The sequence below is a fragment of the Notothenia rossii genome (genome assembly GCF_949606895.1).
Source record: "Notothenia rossii genome assembly, chromosome: 6".
Taxonomy (NCBI): Eukaryota; Metazoa; Chordata; class Actinopteri; order Perciformes; family Nototheniidae; genus Notothenia; species Notothenia rossii.
Window position 1 is genome coordinate 15,710,793 of NC_136909.1, and position 20,663 is coordinate 15,731,455.

The following is a 20,663-nucleotide window of genomic DNA, read 5'->3' on the forward strand; positions in this document are numbered from 1 at the left end:
ACATAGATATATATATATATATATATATATATATATATATATATATATATATATATATATATATATATATATATAAACCATAGATATATATATATATATATATAAACCATGGATATAAACACTAGATGACTCACCTGCGCTGCTGGCCAACGGAGACCGACCGAGACCGACGTTGCCACATGGCGGCCACAGGCAGCTCGGTGATTCATAACGTTATGTCTATGATGCACTATTGAAATAACCATAACTTACTCAATTTTAAACCAATTTTCAAACGGTTTGGTTTTTTATAAACATCAAATATGTAGTTATGATACTGCCTACTTATAATCATGGAATTTTTTTTGTTCAACATGTCTTTTCCTTGTCTCCTGTATCATAGCCATGGTGATAACGTTTAAAATAAACCAAACCGTTTGTAAATCAGTCAATAGTTCAGCGAGTTAAGAGTATTTTTGTGCAGATCACTCACCTTACAACAGCTGTAGCAGTAATTGTTGACTGTGGCAAGATGGCCACCGATGAGCTACGCTGGCGACTCCCCCTTGAGCCATCTAGCCTAAAGTTATATATTCTATGGATGTGCATAGCCCGTTCAAATCCTCTGTTTGACCACTAGATGGAGGCATTGATTAACAATTGTGTTCTGCTCGAGAGCGAGATCATTTTGAAAACTATAAAACAAGTCTTTTTTATGTCAATGTAAATACAGAGATACAGGTAAGTCCATATTACACGCAAATACAGAGAGGACAAAATAAGATATACATTTCTAAACCTACATTTTATTTATTTATTCTACATTGATCCTCCTGTCATTCCCATGCTTCATTTAAACATCCCATCAACCAAGGACCATACATTTTATAATCAATTGGTTTGATGGACAAAGAAAAGAAAAGACAGAGACCAGAAGGAAGCACACATTTATAATCAAAGGACAGCTCAATTATGTAAAAAAACGTGGAGCCCTAAGTAAATTACTTTAAAGGACGTATCGAGGACATTTCTTCCACAAGACACACTTCAATATGTATCACACATTTAAAAAATCCATTAGACATACAAGTTCAAATGTTTACTGCATCTGAATAAAAATGACAAGCAACCACACAGACTGAGGGAGACTGGGAAGTATTCACAGTCCATGTGTTTACATCTGAGTTTGTGTTTTATGTAGGGATTGTAGGCGGTCTGCTAAAATTCCCATACACATACATATTCAGTATAATTAACACACACCCAAAACCTTTTCCCCATCTTTGGCATCCAGGAATCACAGTGCCTTTCGTCTTATCTAGCCATTGCCCATTGAGATGAGGATGAGCAGCAACTTCCAGTGAAGCAGTACTGATCTGTTTGTTTCTGCTGAGTCTCATATCAGTGTCATGTTAGTATCCACTGTGACCAAAGTGATTACCAAGCAAATCGCACTGGGAGATAAGGAAATCCTATGTCCAAGAATTGTCGCTGAGCCTGTGGTTGATACTTTCTGCCAGATCACTTGGATAAAAGAGAAATGTAAGTGAATATAAAGCCTACCGCTCAGAATATTATATAGCTTAGAATCTTAGATGGAACCAAGAGCACCCTAATCCTGCGTTGAGTTGTTCACCTGTTAGTATAATCTGCCCTGTTTTCAGGAGGCAGAGAGGATGCTAGTGGATGAAAGGATGAGCTCTCAGTATTTCCTCAGATCAAGATAGATTCTTGTTTATCACCAGAAAACACGTAATAATACCTCACATAATATTGATGCACATTAGAGACATAATAGAGGCTCAAGGTCAGATTAACTAAGGTTATTTTGTCATCACAACAGATTATATAATACCTGTTGTATAGTAGTCAAGTCAAAGTATATTAAAAAAACACGGGTCATTTGAGTCCAACAAAAGATTCCATTTAAATATGAAAAAAGAGAGCATAAACTCAACTTCGTCTGAGAAAAAACTGCTGACTGATGTCAGCTGCCAGTAAGCTTTGAAGCAAGAGTGGAAATACATGAACTGACGCCGGGGCTGCTGGGAAAAGATGTCCATTTCTTCACAGTGAAACACCACCATGCACAGCGGCATATACTAGAAATACTCCCTCACTTACACACTTTTACACACTGTTGCCCTTGACATATCACTGCAGCTCTGCAGTGAGAGGACACAGTGACAAGATAAGAAGAAAAAGGAGAAAAAAGTGGTACAGCCAGAAATAGCTCAGAAGGGCATTACGGTGAGGCACAACAGACAATAAATACAAAAGAATGTGCAGAACTGTAAGAAAAGGCATAAAATAAATCATGTTTCTTCGTGAAAAAGGAGTAAAACAATCTGTATTGAACTATTTAAAGATAATCTAAAGAGGAATGGTCCCATACTGCATCGTGGAGGCAGAAGCCACTTGTCTAAAACTGCAGCAACTCTCTTTCTCTGTCTATCTTTCTCTGATTCTGTTTCACACCGGGTCGATATTCCCCAGACACACATCACTAGCTCAGTATCTGCATCCTCCGTGCCAGCTTTATGGTGCCATAAACACGCAGGCTGAGATATGGAAAAGGTTGGTGCGTCAGGTGGGTGCAAGCTCAATATGAGTGAGCGTGGGTAGAGCACAGGGGAGTGATCGCAGCGGTGCTCTCCTGGAACACATCAACCACTATATATGACATTTATATCATACTTCTTAAAATACTTCCAACAGTTGGATGAAGTCCATGAAGACAGAAAGTGATTGCATGCCGTACACAAGCGCTGGTGGGGGGATAGGTCAATAAGCTATAGGTGTTGTAAGATCAATACCCTTTAAAAGGAAGAGGAAAAGTTGACGAAAAAGCCTAAAACCTCCTAGGGTTAAAGACAGTATGTGTGATGGATTGGTGACCTAGGGTTGTTTTTCCACCTTGCAGTTGGAACCCTGTGAACTAAAAGTGCTGGGTAAAGGGAGAGTTGGTATTAGGAGGGAATGTGTCACACACTGATAAACTGTCAGAGGTAGATAGGTGCTGACGAGAGGCTAGAGAGAGCACAAAGTGATTTTCTGTCGTTCTGCAGTTGAGTGGCATTACTGGTGAGGCATGTGCGTATGTTAAAATCCATTTCAGAAAAGAAGATTAGAAAAAGCTTCTAAGTAGGCTTTGATGACGCAACTATACATTTTTAAGTAATCACTGGCAGTTTAATGTTTGCAATGTTCCACTAATTCACCTTCCTGGATGTCAACACTCTTTCAATTCAACACACTTCATTCAGCAATCTGCAGTGTTTGCTTTGGAGCCTGCTGTTTGTTAAGATTTCTGAAAGTGTCTCCACAAGGACAAACATCTAAAACCATAATTAACAGCAAATGAAAACACAACTAAAAAGCCTGCGCAGGAAACCACTGATTGAACTTTAATAAAAACCCAAATACAGTGGCAAGAAAAAGTACGTGAATCCTTTGGAATTTCCTGGTTTTATGCATTAATTGGTCATAAAATGAGATCGGATCTTCAGCCAAGTCACAAGTAGAGACAAACACAATGTGCTTAAGTACACAAAAACATTTATAGTGAACCCTTGGATTCAATAACTCCTAAAACCATGAAGCACTTCAGTAGCTACAGTAGAATCGCCAGCGATAGCTTGGAGGTTGATGATGAAAGGTCAGTAGGAGGCAAGGCTGAAAATGAGTAAAACTGGTTGAAACTCATGGTTGAAAGTTCAACAATTAACATTACAGTTCATATAAACTCCAGATGCTATGATTATGTACGGTAGAAGGGTATAGAGACAAAACTCATAACAGACATCAATGAACAGTGTATCTGTAACAGGGAATTATTTTGAGTCCTGGTCTAGGAACAAAAAATTAAGAATTTCATCCAATTTTGAAGTGAAAGATGTGGTTAACTCTCATTCTAGAGTCACACCTACAGTAGCTCCATAGACTTGAGAATGGGTGAGGAGGAATTGCCTAACACACAGCGAGATACTGAGTGTTGTTCATATCAAGGTGTTAATCTATTCATCTTTTATGATGCTATCAATGTCAACCGCTAAACACTGTGAAAGTAGCTGGGAGGAGTAATAAATGTGTTTGTGAGAAGACCCAGTGGGCACTCAGCAGGTAATCTTTTCTTGGGTGTGGCACACAGGCAGATCTAAAAGCCCCTGATAGACTTTTGCTAGCTGCTCTTGGTCTTCCTGACAGGCAGTTGAAACCAGGATCCACCACACATCTATCTCCACTAAACAGCTAATGGGCAGCGGCCATTTAAATACATCTCAGTGTCTGTCTGCCAGTAAGCCAGGCTGCCCCGCCAGACACCTGAGAACGCAGAGACTGCAAGCCTGAAAGCAGACTCTGTAATCCAAATGTGAAAACATCAAGGCCAAAACTCTCCATCGCACTCTCAATGGTCATCAGAATCATCATAATCCATCGTGCAATGGGGACAATTCTTATTGCCGTTTTTGCTCTCTCTTGTTTACAAAATATCTACAGTATATGTGTGTGTATACATTAATGCATAGACAGCTAATGCATGTTGTTAAGGCACAATGTGTGATTGTGACTTGACATGACAAACAAAAAAGTTAATTAAAAAATGTACCAGCTACATGGCATACACTCAAAACATCTTGCAACCTTGATCATCCAAGACATACAAGCAAGAGAGTAGGGATAGCTCACAGTAGAAGTGTCTGCATTAAAAAGTAATGAAACTAATTAGCACGCTAACACATCCATAGATAGAGAAACACATGCTAATTCCTAGGATGTCCTGTGATATTCATGAATATAGAGCAAAGTAGTGATACATACATTTATCCAGTCGACAGTGCAAACAGGCCTATCAGATCATTTCCAAATTGCAAATGCATAATTATAAACTTACTAATGCATGTACTAGTAAAGTGAAGACTTTCTCTTCCATTAATTACATACCAACCCTTACCAAAGTGAGGCAGTGTGTGTGCATACACACCATACACTCATTCAAGGCATATGCATGAGTAAAGCCATTCCTGATGTTTGTATTAGGTATTTGTCTAACAGTGTGTCTTTGATCTGTAGTCGATTAATTGATTCAGCCCATGTACTGTATTGGCCAATGTGTGAGTTTGATTTTCCAAAACTCTTTATTTGTAGTCATTTAAACTGTGGAGCTTTGATATCATTTGCATATCAACTTCTCTAGCTTCCCTCTCTCTTTTACTTGTTGATGAAACACCATCCTCTCATTCCCTGGCTCACCATATTTCTCTTCTCCCTTTGGCCCCCCTGCAGCTGTCCTAAATAAATTACATCATAAAGCTTAATCACACGATCTTCCAGTGGAGTTCGTTGTTCCCATCCGTATTTAGGGAAAGTTATCGCAATGACAAATGCTCACCGTATTATCCAACAGCCAGCAGCACTCGCTCTGCAGGTAGCACAATTTGCATCATGGTAACTGGAAAATAGGATTTGCACCTCAACTTGGTAAAAATGATGGAGCACCTGGTCGTGTTGCAAATATGAGGCTGTTGCAGCTTGTTGTTTTTCATATGCAGAGAAAATGTAATTTACACACCAGGTAACATGATGGTGAAAACATTAAAAGTGTTGAAATTAGACACAGCTTAACTTTGTTAAATGATGGGAACCAAGCAGCATCTCTCAGTTATAGAGAATGCAATGTGTCTGATTAATGTCAGGGTCAATATATCAACAGCAATACAGTACATAAAATATGTAGTATAGTAGTGTTGGATAGTACATTGTATTGGGATTGTATTTCACTGAAGGGTGACTTATTTTAGCAAAACATTAACTATTGATTTCTGATCCCTTATGCATGATATTTTTAGGAGGTTTTAAGTATTACAAAGTCAATTATGGATTCAACTTCAAAATTAACCGTTTCATTAGAAAGCTGCGATGCAACCGTTATTAGAGGGAAAGGCTGAAAATACAGAGGGTTCATCAACGTCTAATGCTTTCATTTAAATGCCAGTGCTGCTCTGGGATCAAGCAGCCGCCCAAGGGCCTGCAAGAAAGCCTCCAAACGCTCCAGACAAACCCCTGAGCAATAACTGAGGATTGATTTATTTCATCAGGGAGGTCATGAAAGAGATGAGGAAATCTGTACCTGAGTATGTGTGTATGAATGAATGTATGAGAGTGCATTTTACACACAGATGCACACACACACACACACACACACACACACACACACACACACACACACACACACACACACACACACACACACACACACACACACACACACACACACACACACACACACACACACACACACACACACACACACACACACACACACACACACACACACACACACACACAGAAGGGGTCATCGCAAAAAGCACCACTGCTCCTTCTCCCTCACTTTGATTACAAAACCACTATCCTTCCTCACACATAAACATAGACACACAAGTGTAAGGGATGCACTTATTCATTATCTTAACACAAACAAACACATGTTAAGCCACACACCTGCTGTGTTCATGGTTCTGAGAGGAAGCAGGGCAGTAAACATGTGTCCTTGACCTTTTTTATAAAATAATTGAAAAACAGAGGGTGACTCCTGTCTGTCTGAGACGGTGAGCGGGAGAAAAGAGATTTTTACGCTGGGAGAAGAGGCTTCTGCTGCAGCTATAATCACATAATGGGAGATAAGGTCATGTTCAAACAAGCCATCTTGGTCAAGGCCTTTTAAAAAGTGAATGAAAGGTGCTTGTTACTGAAGGCAGTTTGAAACAGGATAATGATGGTACAGGGTTAGCCGCACATTTATAAAATAAAAAGCTCTTTAATGTCATATGGCTTCACACTGATGAGTGGAACTATTAATTATTCTGCTTCCCCTTTTCATCATTAATCTGCAGATACTTATTACACATTCGTGATCAATAGCTTTCAGAGTCAGCACAAGGAAGAAAACCGGTCCTGAATTATTAACTGATAATGGATGAGCAGGTAATTACATTTCTTCAGAGGACAGTGGGATATTATGTTCTAAAAATGAGTATCATTCTCCATTAAAAATAAGTTATTAACTTTCTGCTTAAGTAGTCAAAAAAATACTTGTTAATCTCCAGAGCAAATGTCTCAAAGCTATTCAAATGACTGCCCTACGCACATTCAATCCAACTAAGACTTAGCAAAAATACAAACACAATTTTCTTGTGAGGCCAAGACTTAACAATAGCATTTAGAGTAATAAAAAACAAACAAATGGATGACAAACTGAATGCTGATATCATAAGAAAGCTGTCCATAATGTGTGTCAGTACTAAATTGGTTTGTCAGTCCACAAAAACCAAGTTGTATTGTTTTCCAATGTGAGAAAACGTAGTTAATACTATGAGGAGAAATCGACTGCCAAGGAAAGAAATGGAATAAATATGTTTTTTTGATAGATGTCTTCAGAATCTGAGGCAGCATTTGAATGTATTGGAATCATTTAAACTTTTTTCAGAGATAGGAGACTAGTCAAACAGCATCTAGACCTTCATTTAACCTGTACTTGCTGACATTGCTTGTGACAAATATAAAATATGAGAGGGTTTTCTGCATCAAATGATACAGGATGTGTGGTGCCTTCCTTGAACAAATACCACCTCTGCAACAAAATATCAAACAAATCATTCAACCTTAATTGCATCAACCTTCAGAGCAGAGGAAAACATTTCCGCAAGTCAGATTGCTTTTCGAAACCTTGGGCAATATTTTACTTAGAAGTTCCAAATTGAAGATACTTTTCAAAGCAGATATTTTGAAATGTCACAATAATAGGAAAGAACAGGTGTACTACATAACATTAAAGGTCCCCTATTATACAGTTTTTCATCAATATATTATAGGTCTCAGATATTTTCAAAACATGTCTCTGGAGTGTTTGGCTCCAAATACCAAACAGATCATTGTAGCATCCAATAATCCCCTCTGTTTCAGCCCTGTTTCAAAAGTGCTGATTCTCTGTCTGTTACTTTAGATGAAAATAAGGAGCCACTCCCCAAGCCCCTCTGAGAGATATCTGGTTAAAAAGAACACAATGGTGCTCTAGGAGGAGATTCAGGTGATAAGGTGGGGAGGGGTTACCTTGGTTGGTTATTGGCTAATGGTTACACAAGCCAAAAAAAATCATTACGAAAAGGGACCACATTACTCCTGTTCTGGCTGCCTTACACTGGCTCCCTATAGAACACAGGATAGAATTTAAAATTCTTCTTCTCGCCTACAAAGCCCTTAATGGGCAGGCGCCATCTTACCTTAAAGAACTCATTATACACTACTGTCCTACTAGGGCATTGCGTTCCAAGAATGCAGGGTTGTTGGTTGTTCCTAGAGTCTCTAAAAGTACAATGGGAGCCAGAGCCTTTTCTTATCAAGCTCCACTTTTGTGGAATCAGCTTCCAGTTTGTGTTCGGGCGGCAGACACCCTATCCGTTTTTAAGAGTGCGCTTAAGACCTTCCTTTTTGATAAAGCTTATAGTTAGGGCTGATTAGATTCAGCCCCTAGTTTTGCTGATATAGGCTTAGTTTGTCGGGGGACATCTTACTTCTTCCTTCTCTCTGTCTATACCTGTGTACTCTCATGTTCCGATTAACCCAGCTTCCCCAAATTTCTTTCTTTTTGGTGTCTATATACGCCGGGGTCCGGAGTCATGGATGATCCTGCGGTCCTCTGTCATGGATCACGAGTCCTGGATCTTGAGTCGTGGCTGTGGTCCTGGATCATAAGTCCTGGATGGATATCCTCGTGGATTCATCTTCCTATTATACACACATGCATTTCCAAACATTTGGACTACCTATGCTGCAAATGTATTATCTTTTCAATTTACACACGGCATCTATTGCACGTCTGTCCGTCCTGGGAGAGGGATCCCTCCTCTGTTGCTCTCCCTGAGGTTTCTCCCATTTTTCCCTTTAAACTGTGGGTTTTCTCTGGAAGTTTTTCCCTGTACGATGTGAGGGTCTAAGGACAGAGGGTGTCGTATTGTCATACTGATATTCTGTACAAACTGTGAAGTCCACTGAGACAAATGTATCATTTGTGATATTGGGCTATATAAATACACATTGATTGATTGATGGTTATGACATCATAAAGTGGCCAAAATCTGATTTTCAGACAGGTTTTTATATAAATGGATCAGGACAAAAAGAGAGAGAATCTTTGTTCCTGAAACGTTCAGAATCTCTTTACACAGAGGGGACACATGTTTATGTATAAAAGACATGAAAAAGTGGATTTTGAATAATAGTTGGCCTTTAAAAACAATACAATTTATTCCAAAATACATGTAAATGTTACAGTCGAATGATCTTATAAATGTGAATGACGGATTAGTGGAATTGTATGTTCTAAATGGAAATAAACCATTGCAAGTTACCAGTTGTAACCTGAGCTTGACCTGCAATGTCAAGTCTGCCTTATTTATGTATTCATACAAAATAATGATGATGTGGGGAAGAGTAACAGCCTCTAGAGGGAGCTTTGTGATTTTAGCCTGTGCAGACCATTTGAATGCACAAAAACTTAGAAAACACACTAGAGGAAAGGGAAACCCCTAAAAGCATAATGGGGTCCCTTTAAAAGTCTACGAAACATCTTTTAGAACTCTGTTAAAAATGTTTGTTTTTTAAAAGCTGCTTGTGATCCCATAGACTTTCTGTAATTTAATAGAGTTAGGCTGATCTAACTTCTCACTCTAGGAATGAACGGAAGTGTGTTCCCAACCATCACTCAAATCAGGAATTGAAGTGAGATAATTAAAGTGTTTAAAAACTTTAAAATCAGTTCTGAACTTGTACTTACTCTTGGCACTCACTGCTTCACTGGAACCTATTCAGAGTTGGCCAAAACATTGCCTGTCAAAACGTCCGTTATTAAGAGCCACAGCATGAAGGAGGCTCACTGATGCTTGTCATGAGATCGGAGAACAGAAGGAGGAAAAAAGTAGTAAAGCTGCCCATAAAACCCTCAGTCATGCTCCCGCTGCAAACACATAAGAGCCTCCTGCTCGAGTTGTGGGCACTGTGTGTGTGTGTGTGTGTGTGTGTGTGTGCGTGCGTGCGTGCGTGCGTGCGTGCGTGTGTGTGGCCTCTGTGTAGTGTGATGACCGACGGATGGTTGCAGCTCTGGGGTTCCCCATTACCCACCATGCAATTCAGTCAGGAGAATGTATTGGCTATAAAAGACTGCAAAGACAAGAAATGCCATCATAGGATGCTGACGGCTGGATTGAAAAACTGCCTCATTACTATTACAAACAACAACACATGCCGCTGGCTCCTGCTGCTTTATGTTGAGAGGAGTTTACTTTACTCCCCTCTTGTCAAATTTACATAAAATGAATTTTCATTCATGAGCAGCTGCAGTGCAATCTTGCTGCAATTACAATGCAAAGTGTGAGATACCATAACAGTAAGACTGATTGCTTAATAGAGATGAGAACTTCACAGCATGTGGAAGAATAGCATGGGAGGTGAGAAAACAATGAAGAGGACTTCAAATACAACAATAGACAACGTGCTTACTGTGGTGTCAGGCTCTGGCTCTCTCACTGTTTTCACATCTTTAGAAAGTTCGGCAGACAAGATAATTAGGCTCGTTGTAGACACAATTGGTCTTAGTCGTACTTTGAGAACTAATCACTGTAAACCTCCACACTAATACAAGACCTTTAAATACACACACAGCACATATACTGTATAATGAACACAGAAGGGGCCAGCACATGCAGACATCTACACAGTCATTACTTGGTCTCAGAGGGAAGAAATGACAGCAGTTTGGGATGTGTAAGGACTAGGAATCAGTTTCAATTTTCCAACATATACTAAAATCCAAAAGCTTATATCTCTATCCTATGCACCATATTTAGAAAGCTGTATGAATGTGTAATCATGACTTTGAAGCTAAATAAATAATAATTCACTTTAATGGTTAAAAACACAGCTGCACGTCCATTCTGCAAAGCGCACACTACTCAAGTTTGTGTTTACCAATCTATCTCTATCAGTCTTGTGTCAAAGACTTGAATTGATCTTTGCATATGATTATAGTGAGTGAATAAATATAACAGCACAGGCCATGGTATATTGTGATATTGCAGCTAAGGGTTGTTGTTCTCCCGACACACAAACGCTAATGCAAGATGGGAAGAGACGCTGTCGTGTCTTTGGCTATAAAGCAGTTCCACCTTGTTGTGCCTCGACTAAAGGGAACTAGGAGTAGAGAGACAGAGGGCAGAGTGTTTTCATCTGAGTTCACTTTGAACGCTGCAAAACGTCTCATTGGTATCTCATCATATATGACAGGCTGAGGGCTCTGGGGACACGAAAGGGTATTTCCCATATTGGATAAGTGGAAGTGAAATGTATAAAGGTTATTTGACAGGTAGAATTCTTAGGTAGTCTCTTCCCCTCTGCTACCAGCCTCTTAAACAAGGCCCGCCCCCCCCACTGATACTTACCTCAGCCACAACGTAGTCCCTACAGTATATGCATAACATTAATGCACACAATGTTCATACTGCTTACTGCACATATTTCTTGTTTCACATTTCATATCCTAGAATTCGTTCATAGCATTCTATTTCCATGTATATGACTGCTTTATTTTATTGCTATTTAACTATATTTTATTACGGTGTCCTTAAAGACTTTTTGTTTTATATTAGATTTCTTGTTTTATATTTTATGTCTGCACCATGACATCAAGTCAAATTCCTCGTATGTGTGAACCTACCTGGCAATAAACCTGTTTTTGATTCTGATTCTGAATAGCAAATTCTACCTGAGGTCATGGACAATAAACATGAAAAGAGAAGGGGGCTATCATAATGAAGCTATGAACCCTTTTTACTCTCATGTATTGCTTTTAAATATCTCTCTTCCTGCAAATGTAATTTCAATACAATATAATGAGAGGCATCAGTTAATGAACATAATTAGTCACTTCTTCTGTACAAGCTGTACTTTGTTAATAACATCATTCATCCATACCCAATTATCATTCTGTTAACTTATCATAATATTAAACCATGTCAAGTGTTGTCTGTCACTCCTGGGCGACTAACTGTGAAATAGTGTGTGCAGGCAGAAGAAGGACAAATAACAATGCCAGCCAATTATTTTGGTTGTGTCGGGAAAAAGTTTCTTGTTTGTTTTAAACCACAGAAATGTGTATGTGATATCTGCAGTGATGGCTTACCTAAAACAACCAACCTCGGAGCACCAGATGAAGACAAACAGATAATAAATAAATAAAGGTGCCTATATAGTCAAATGCTATCCATTGCATATCCATATGTTGTGTTCAGTAAGAAAAGCACTTTAACTCGAACTTATGATAAAAAATGGGAAGAACCTTTGGCATAATGACAGATTCACTTGCTTCTACATTATTCAAGTAGAAGCAAGGGAATCTATCCTCAGTGCTCCCACTCAGTAAAAGCTGTCGGATTGTGAAATACACTACCATCATATGGTGACGCATGCATTTGGTATGACGACACACGGGTCTTCCAGTTTGGCATGTCAGTGTCTGCACTGTCACCCACTCCCATGTCCAACCCCTGCTCTAAGCACTGAAAACTCACACTAAATCTGACAGCACTTGCATGCTCAGCAGAAATGCATGAGGGTACAAGAGCTGAAAATGCTTTATGAGGAACAGTTTCTTGACAACTAGAGCAGAGGGTTTTCTGAGGATAATTTATATTTCATGTATACAGTATTTTCATTATTTGAAGTGCTTTGAGCTTAAACTGCTTAATAAGCTAAATACTGTAAGTTGGCAGGATATCGGATGAAATATGAGTAAATCATATTTGGATGTTGTTACAGAAGCATGCATAAGACAAAAATCTCATACATTGCTAGCAGGTGAGCAACTGTATGTACTGTACATGCATTTTATGGTGCTTCAAGTGTATATTAAAGGGGACCTATCATGCAAAATGCACTTTGTGATGTCTTTTATACATAAATATGTGTCCCCATTGTGTCGGGGAACTCACGCAGCGTCAGAAAATAAAACCCTTTCTCTTTTCCTCCGTACCCAAATCTTTTAAAAAACGGGGGTACAACGAGCGGATACAGATATGCTGCCGATATGACGTCAAATCGGCGGCGGACCCACAGAAAGTTGCTATCAGAAACAATGCCTGACGTGTTTTGGACGTAATCTCGTCTTTGTTTACATTAGCAAGCCTCGCTAACACTCAGAGCTAACCTGTACTGTAGAGCACATGTGTTTAAAAAGCAGGAAATAAAAAAAGGAACTCACCTTGTGATAAACCCGCAAGAGAAAAAGCATTTGAGCTCCATACTGTTTTAGAAATAATCCCTGATGTGGTTTAGAACAGGATGGCGTTTTATCACAGCAGAATTTAACTTTATCTCCCGTAGAATTCTGATCAGGCATTGGCTCCGCCTCCTCTTTTCTTTTTTTTAAATCCGCGTTTCTCTAACAGGGCTGCAAAAGAGGGGTATGAGCAGTATGAGGCATGGCTACAATGGGTGATCTGTTTGGTATTTTAAGGTCCACTTTAAGTCAACATAAAAGGGGATGGGAAAAAGTGTGTGGGTCAGAAAATGTTCATATTAGATGGTATTTGGTTCAACGTGAAACTTCTGAACTCTGACTTTCTCAACATTTAGGAGGAAATCATTTAATTATTAAAATTTGCATCCAATTATATAACAAAAGGGCAGTAATAGCATCCATTTCAGCAAAGGTAAGACAATGCTTGCTTCCAGCATTGTGTGAGTATTCTACAATGTAATGTGAGATGGAAAAGGTTAGTACCTGTGTGAATTATAGAAAGAATCCTTTGCCACACATGTAAGAAGATATTTAGAATAAAAACGTAAGGTTGGTGAACATTCTGATTTACACCTTGTCATTGTATTATGGACATGTTGTCAAGATCAGATCGGATAGGACTTTTATTGACGGGGACATTAACGGAAGATAATACGCTCATGTTGAACCTGATGCCTCTCGTCACTGAGGCCTCATCGCTCCTTTGTGTCCGGCCTGTCACTCTTTGCTCTGGGTGCATACATCAATGTGAGACATGTATCTGAGCTTCAGTATGGTAACAAACGCTTGCTAGCTGTTTGCTTCTGTTTGCTTCTCGTAAACTCAAGTCTCCCTTAAAGTTTGGTAGTTGATCCCAGTGTTCTTCAATATTTCAGACTTAAAAATCAGACATCAGCCATTTGGTTTGATGCCACAATAACTTCGTAAACATCATAACGAAGAATGAAATATGCATGCTGCATGTTGAGGCATTACTTTCAGCTCACAGTTTGAAAGATTTCTCCAAAGTTTTGCAACAACACTGGAAACCATCTGTACCATTTATGATTCATGTCTGGGCTTTTCTAAATAAATTGGCACCTAAACTAAATGTCTTCTCCCAAAAAAATATATTTTTAAACAACCCAGCTCTTCTCCAGCTTACATACCTGAGAAGGAAGCCTAGCTTAAATCGCACTAATCCTGTGTCTGTCTGCTGTAAGACAGAAGCAACATCTAAATGTCCCAAATGTCAAACCTGTCAAGATTTGGCACCAACTGCTGAATATATTAATATTAACAAGTCTTCTCTGAACAATGTGTGACAAAGCAACATGTGTTACAGCACTGATTGTTATAGAACCATAATTGCTCATATTGAATGAATCCGCTATACTTCTCTGTTATTTGACTGTGTCTCTTTTCCTCCCTCTCTTTATAATGAGCCTACCTGATGGGCTCAGGACAGGACAGATGCGTTCTGCACCTCACCGCCCATTAACTAGGTGGAGATGTGGACAGGCAAAGTGCATGGGAGGGAGCAGGGCAGCATATTCACATCTGCCCACATGGTGACTGCTACAACGGTAATGAGACGCCTGCATCCGTCAATCTCCGAACCATTGTCTGTGAGAGTTTATAAAGAAAATATCAGGCCTTGCTTTTTTTTGCTGGCCGGTCTTTCAACTAGACATAATTGACAGAAACTGAAAGGTATACACTAAGGATGTGTTCAGACAGCTTCCGCAATGGGCAGAGGGCTATCAGTCCTGCACTTCAAATCCCTCTAGAGAGCCAGAAACAATGTTAAGTTGAGTGATTTAATGTGTGAGGTATTTTATGTTTGCTCAAAGAGTAGATAAACAATTGTATCTCACACTGGGATAAACAGGTGAATGCAATATATTGTACGACACGATAGCACTACAAAAACATGCTTGCTTCTGCTCCACTGACCCTTTACAACCGTAATGGAGTGCCTCAGCACTGAACTCAGCCTTCTTGGGGTTTCTAACTTTGGTTGTTGAAAGTAAGTAATTCAATATTTATGACAAAATGCACATATAGACATACAGATGTATGAGGCGGAAACAAGACTCCAGCTGAAGCAGATGTTGACACTTGTGGCCTCCTGTGGCTCCAATGGCGGTATAGAAAGGTAATCAAATAAGTTTCTCAAAAACGTTGTGGATGACTGAAACCGCAATAGGTCGTTAAGCATACTGTCATATATGTAAAGCATGCAAAGATATTAGGTTGGTGGGTCCAGTACAAGGCAAGATTAGCCATGGGCAGACACACAAACACACAAACACACACACACACACACACACACACACACACACACACACACACACACACACACACACACACACACACACACACACACACACACACACACACACACACACACACACACACACACACACACACACACACACACACACACACACACACACACACACACACACACACACACGATGCTTGGCAGAGAAAACAAACAATACTGTATAGTCTTTACGTGCACTAAAAGCCTTGATACTGCTGCCAATGGGGTAGGGAGGTGAAATAGTTGAAGGGGAGATCATACTCCTCAGTTTTGGCTCCAAATTGGACCATGTTCTAGCTTAAGCAGAGACTGAATTTGTTTCATGCATAGGTGCACAGGAAATGATCCGCATCATTCCTAGTAATTCCATCTCACTTCACACATGGGAAATTGAGTGAGCTGTGAGGACGAGATGTGTGACTCAATAAAACTCTACAAGGAGTTCGATAAGGGAAAAATAAGAAAAGACTGCAAAATTTGAGAAAAAAAGAAGACAAGAGGAAAAAGAGAGGTGACAAAAGACATTGACAAAAAGGGAAATGTATAAAAATGTGAGGGGGCACCTAAAGACAACGGATAAATAAAGGATACCGTTTTAAGGAAATAAGTTACAGAATGGTTGCTGCCCTGCCCGTGCCAGAGGCAAAATGATTGCGAGAAGCTGACAGAGACCAATAGGGTAGCTTTCATTCGGAGGGCTAGACAGAGGCTTGATAATGCTGTCCACCCGTTTTCCCACATAAACTTCAATGCTCATGAATTGACAGGTTGAATAAACAGAGCTCCTACCGGTCCGATCTCGGATGGCCAGGTTGTTCCCTTTCTTCAGGACGATATCCAGCTGGTACATAGCTGGACTAGAAGGTCGAGGCGGGGGCTCTGCATTACTAGGACCCACGATGTTGATGCCCTGTGGAGAGGTAAAGTTACATAAGTTATGTTACACGGGTAAACCAGCACAGTTCCCCTTTGTGCAGAATTGTCATTTTTAAAAGAGACAGAGCTTACAGTATGTTTTGTTTTTGTCTCCAAAATGTGAGAGAAGAATTTTTCTGCAGAATCCTTATGCTCTGAATAAATCAAATTCAGCAGTTAAAAAATGCCTACAGGTAAAAAGCATCTGGAAAGGTAAACCGAGAAAATTCTCAGCCTTTGGAAAGTCAATACATTACATAATATGTGTTGGATGTGTAGTCTGAAAACAACTCATTTCCAGCATGCGACCCCTCCTTGGGGATCATCTACGTGTCCGGCTGTTGAAAGGGGTCATCTCTGTGGCTTCATGTGTCACGCTGTAGCCCTGAGGTCAGTGATGTACTCTGCTCTGACAGGAATCCCCCACTGGCTCGGACCCTGGTGCCCCTGGAGCTAGAAGGCCATTAGCAAGCCTCATGATGAAGCACTGCATCCGCTACAGATGCATTACTTCCTTCATCTTTCTCAACTTTCTCCCTGATCCTCATGCATCTCTCCACTCCCTTAGCCAACACGTGCGAGGGCAGTCCTGTCATGTCTACCCAGATATCATACTCTGTAACAAGGCTAAGAATAACTATATCAAAAAGGGCATCAAAATGCTACTGGGTCACTGGGAGGCTACGAGAGACCACCAGGGCTAACATTAGAACCAACTATAGAGGAGCATTCGGGCAGAGCACATTTTGAGATAATTAGGGTAAGGATGCTAATGGAAAAAAAGAGACAGAAGACTCAGGAGGAGAATCCCCATTAACTCCGTAATTTAAAATGCACACTTACTAATAATGTTGCCTTAGTATTTCCTGTAGTTGTCAATAACATCTCCCTCCAGAATATTGCCGACTGCCATACAAAATAAACTGACCATCTACTTTAATCTCAAATCTGAATGCAACCCAAAAAAACGTTTAACTTGACAGCATCTGCTTTCAAACATGCGAAAAATAGAGTGAACAGGAAATGGACACAATCTTTTTGGGAAAAGGAAAAAACTAAATGTAATCTGTTAGGTAAAAAGTGCACCAGCTCAACAGACTCAGGAAAAATCCAACTTGAGCATTCGGGGACAAACAGGGTTAAAGCTGCATTTGGAGGGGATAAACCTGGGGTCAATAGTGCATTTAAGTCACTGTAATTGGAGTGTGTTTGGAGACTCGAGGGTCGGACCATGTAACATTAAGCCCTTTTATCTATGAATGCAGCAAACAAACAGTGACACAAAGACACACAGAAGAACACAATGTCGAGCCGGGTCACATCATAACACACAGCGATTAAAAAAAGATGGAAAATCCCAGACAACACACCAAAATGCCAGTTCAAATGACTTTATATCGTCTGTTGCAGATGTATGATATCTTTACTAGGAAGCAGTATTTTTCAGAATGTTAGTATTTATCGTGCATATTCCCAACAGTACGACAACAGACACAGACGTACACCAACATTATACAGAGCATGAGATTTGAAATGGATTTGCAGATCAAGTGCAAGCTTTTTGATGAGAAGGACAAGAGGATCAATGAAAGCTAAAACAAACAACAAGCCGTTTAAGACCAGGTTTGCTTTGTGTTGTGCAGCAAAGCTCATTGGAGGGTCAAGGAGGGTGATCTTGATTCAGCATACTTGTTCCATTTAGAGTCTCAGGTTTTTGTAAAAACATTAGTTGAATGGTTTGAATCCACTTTTTGTTGGCAAATATGTAGTAGCATATTGGTACTTTTTAAAATGCCTTACATTTTATAACATATACTCCTACATCTGTTCTAAAAGTGTTGCTGTTATGCAAAGATGGACAATTGTAATGAATATTTTAACCAAGACGGCACATTTATGGAGTGAGCAACACACTTTAGAGACGGATTACACACACATTTTACAGTGACAGAAAAGGAGAAGAGAGCAGGGAAAGAAAGGACAGCCAAGGTCCATCCCACTCCACCTGCTCTGTGTTACAACGAGTGACTCCTTGAGGCTGATGGAACCAAACATGTTCAACCATAACCTCATGTTCAGTCCCCTTTGAGTCCCAGACAGAAACAAACTCTCTGGCAGAGGGAGACGTTACAGATCAACAGACTGTGTGACGTATGTCTGTTCCCATTTGACCTACACTTCATTACAATTTAATTGCGTAAAGTATACTTCTGTGAGTGCCATTATATACAAGACAATTTAAAGGTCTGTGAACACAGAGCCACATCTTAGAATGTTTAACCTACCGTTTTCATTTGTGATGTGATGTGTGCACCAATGATATTGTGATCCCAAATGTAAAGATTTATAAGCAAAGTCTGCTGTGAATGAATAACATCCAGCAGCACAATGCAAATAAAGGAAAGAAAGGAGTTTCAGTACAGTCGACTGTGGCTCGGATCCCGAGAGAGCAACTATCGGAGCACTTTAAATTGACTTTAAATAATCCCAGGAGATCTTAGGTGGAAAGTGCTCTGTGTGTTTGGATACAAGCCTTTAGCAGAAAAACCATTTGTCTAAATCCCGACTGAATCCATTCCAATGTCAATCAATACCAATTTCCTTTTCCATTAACTAAGGACTACTTTGATGGGATGAATAGAGTTCGACAGTGCATTGCAAATAGTGATGGAAATTCTCATCGGGGCTGTTTGAATGTGATTGCAGTCCTAAAGGAGTGTGTGTGTGTGTGTGTGTGTGTGTGTGTGTGTGTGTGTGTGTGTGTGTGTGTGTGTGTGTGTGTGTGTGTGTGTGTGTGTGTGTGTGTGTGTGTGTGTGTGTGTGTGTGTGTGTGTGCGTGCGTGCGTGCGTCTGCCCTTTCCTTTATGTTTGTTTGAATGTGTAGCATAATCATCATTAAATCAGAGACAGGAAAGCTGATCCTTTTATCAATAACAAAGACAGATGATGAATCACAATTGTGAAAGATGAGAATAAATATTCAATAAGAAATGTCACACAAGCAGACTCCAGCCAGACACAGTCATCTACTGTATACAATCTGAGTGTAAGAGCACAGGAGGTTTAGGTGTAGATTATCTTGACATACCCACCAACTCATAAAGCTGGCAATGTCCTTGATCTCATATTCTCAAGGAACTGCTCTACTTCTAACCTCTCTGTAAACCCGCTCCACACCTCCGATCACTTCTTCATTTCATTCTCTCTACCCCTTTCCAAACATAACAACCTCATCTCTTCTAACTCTGCTCCTGTCCGCCGTAACCTCCGTTCCCTCTCCCCCTCTACCTTTACCTCATCGGTGCTCTCAGCCCTCCCTTCCTCTGACTCGTTCCAACTCCTGCCTCCAAACGCTGCTGCAAAAACTCTCCTCTCGACTCTCTCATCCTCTCTGGACTTTCTCTGTCCTCTCACATCTCGGCCGGCTCGTCAGTCCCCTCCTGCTCCCTGGCTAAATGATGCACTGCGTGCTAATAGAACCATCCTTCGGGCAGCAGAGCGGAAATGGTGGAAATCCAAACACCATGACGACCTCCTAACCTATCAGGCTCTCCTCTCCTCTTTCTCTGCTTCCATCTCTCAGGCAAAAAGCACTTTCTTTCAAGATAAGATCCAATCTTCCTATTCCAATCCCAAAAAACTATTTTCTATCTTCTCCACCCTCTTGGACCCCCCCAAAGCACCTCCCCCCTCCTCCCTTCTGTCAAGCGACTTTGTTAACCATTTTGAAAAAAAGGTTGATGATATTCGCTCTTCTTTTTCTGACTCACCTTTACTCACCGCTGGGTCACCAGACCCTCCCTTCACCCACACACTGACCTCCTTCTCCCCTCTCTCTCCAAGTGAGGTTCTTACCCTCGTTACCTCTGCCCGTCCTACCACCTGTTCTCTGGACCCTATCCCCTCAAACCTCCTTCAGACTATCGCTCCTGATATTCTACCATTTCTCACCCATTTCATCAACACTTCTCTAACTTCTGGTCACTTTCCAAACAGTCTCAAGGAGGCAAGAGTAAACCCTCTCCTAAAGAAACCCACTCTCAACCCGTCTGATGTTATTAACTACAGACCCGTCTCTCTCCTCCCGTTCCTGTCTAAAACACTTGAACGCGC

The 20,663-nt window shown here is 40.3% G+C and overlaps 1 protein-coding gene across 4 annotated transcripts in view; it reads right to left on the minus strand.

The window, feature by feature from the left end:
• The window catches only part of mctp1a (multiple C2 domains, transmembrane 1a), a 129,858-nt gene that overhangs the window by 66,483 nt on the left and 42,712 nt on the right, over positions 1–20,663 (minus strand). For all 4 annotated transcript variants that reach the window (XM_079688414.1, XM_079688412.1, XM_079688411.1 and 1 more), the window contains exon 2: positions 16,425–16,545. In XM_079688414.1, the coding sequence (XP_079544540.1) occupies positions 16,425–16,545 (121 nt within the window). The remainder of the gene's footprint in view (positions 1–16,424; positions 16,546–20,663) is intronic.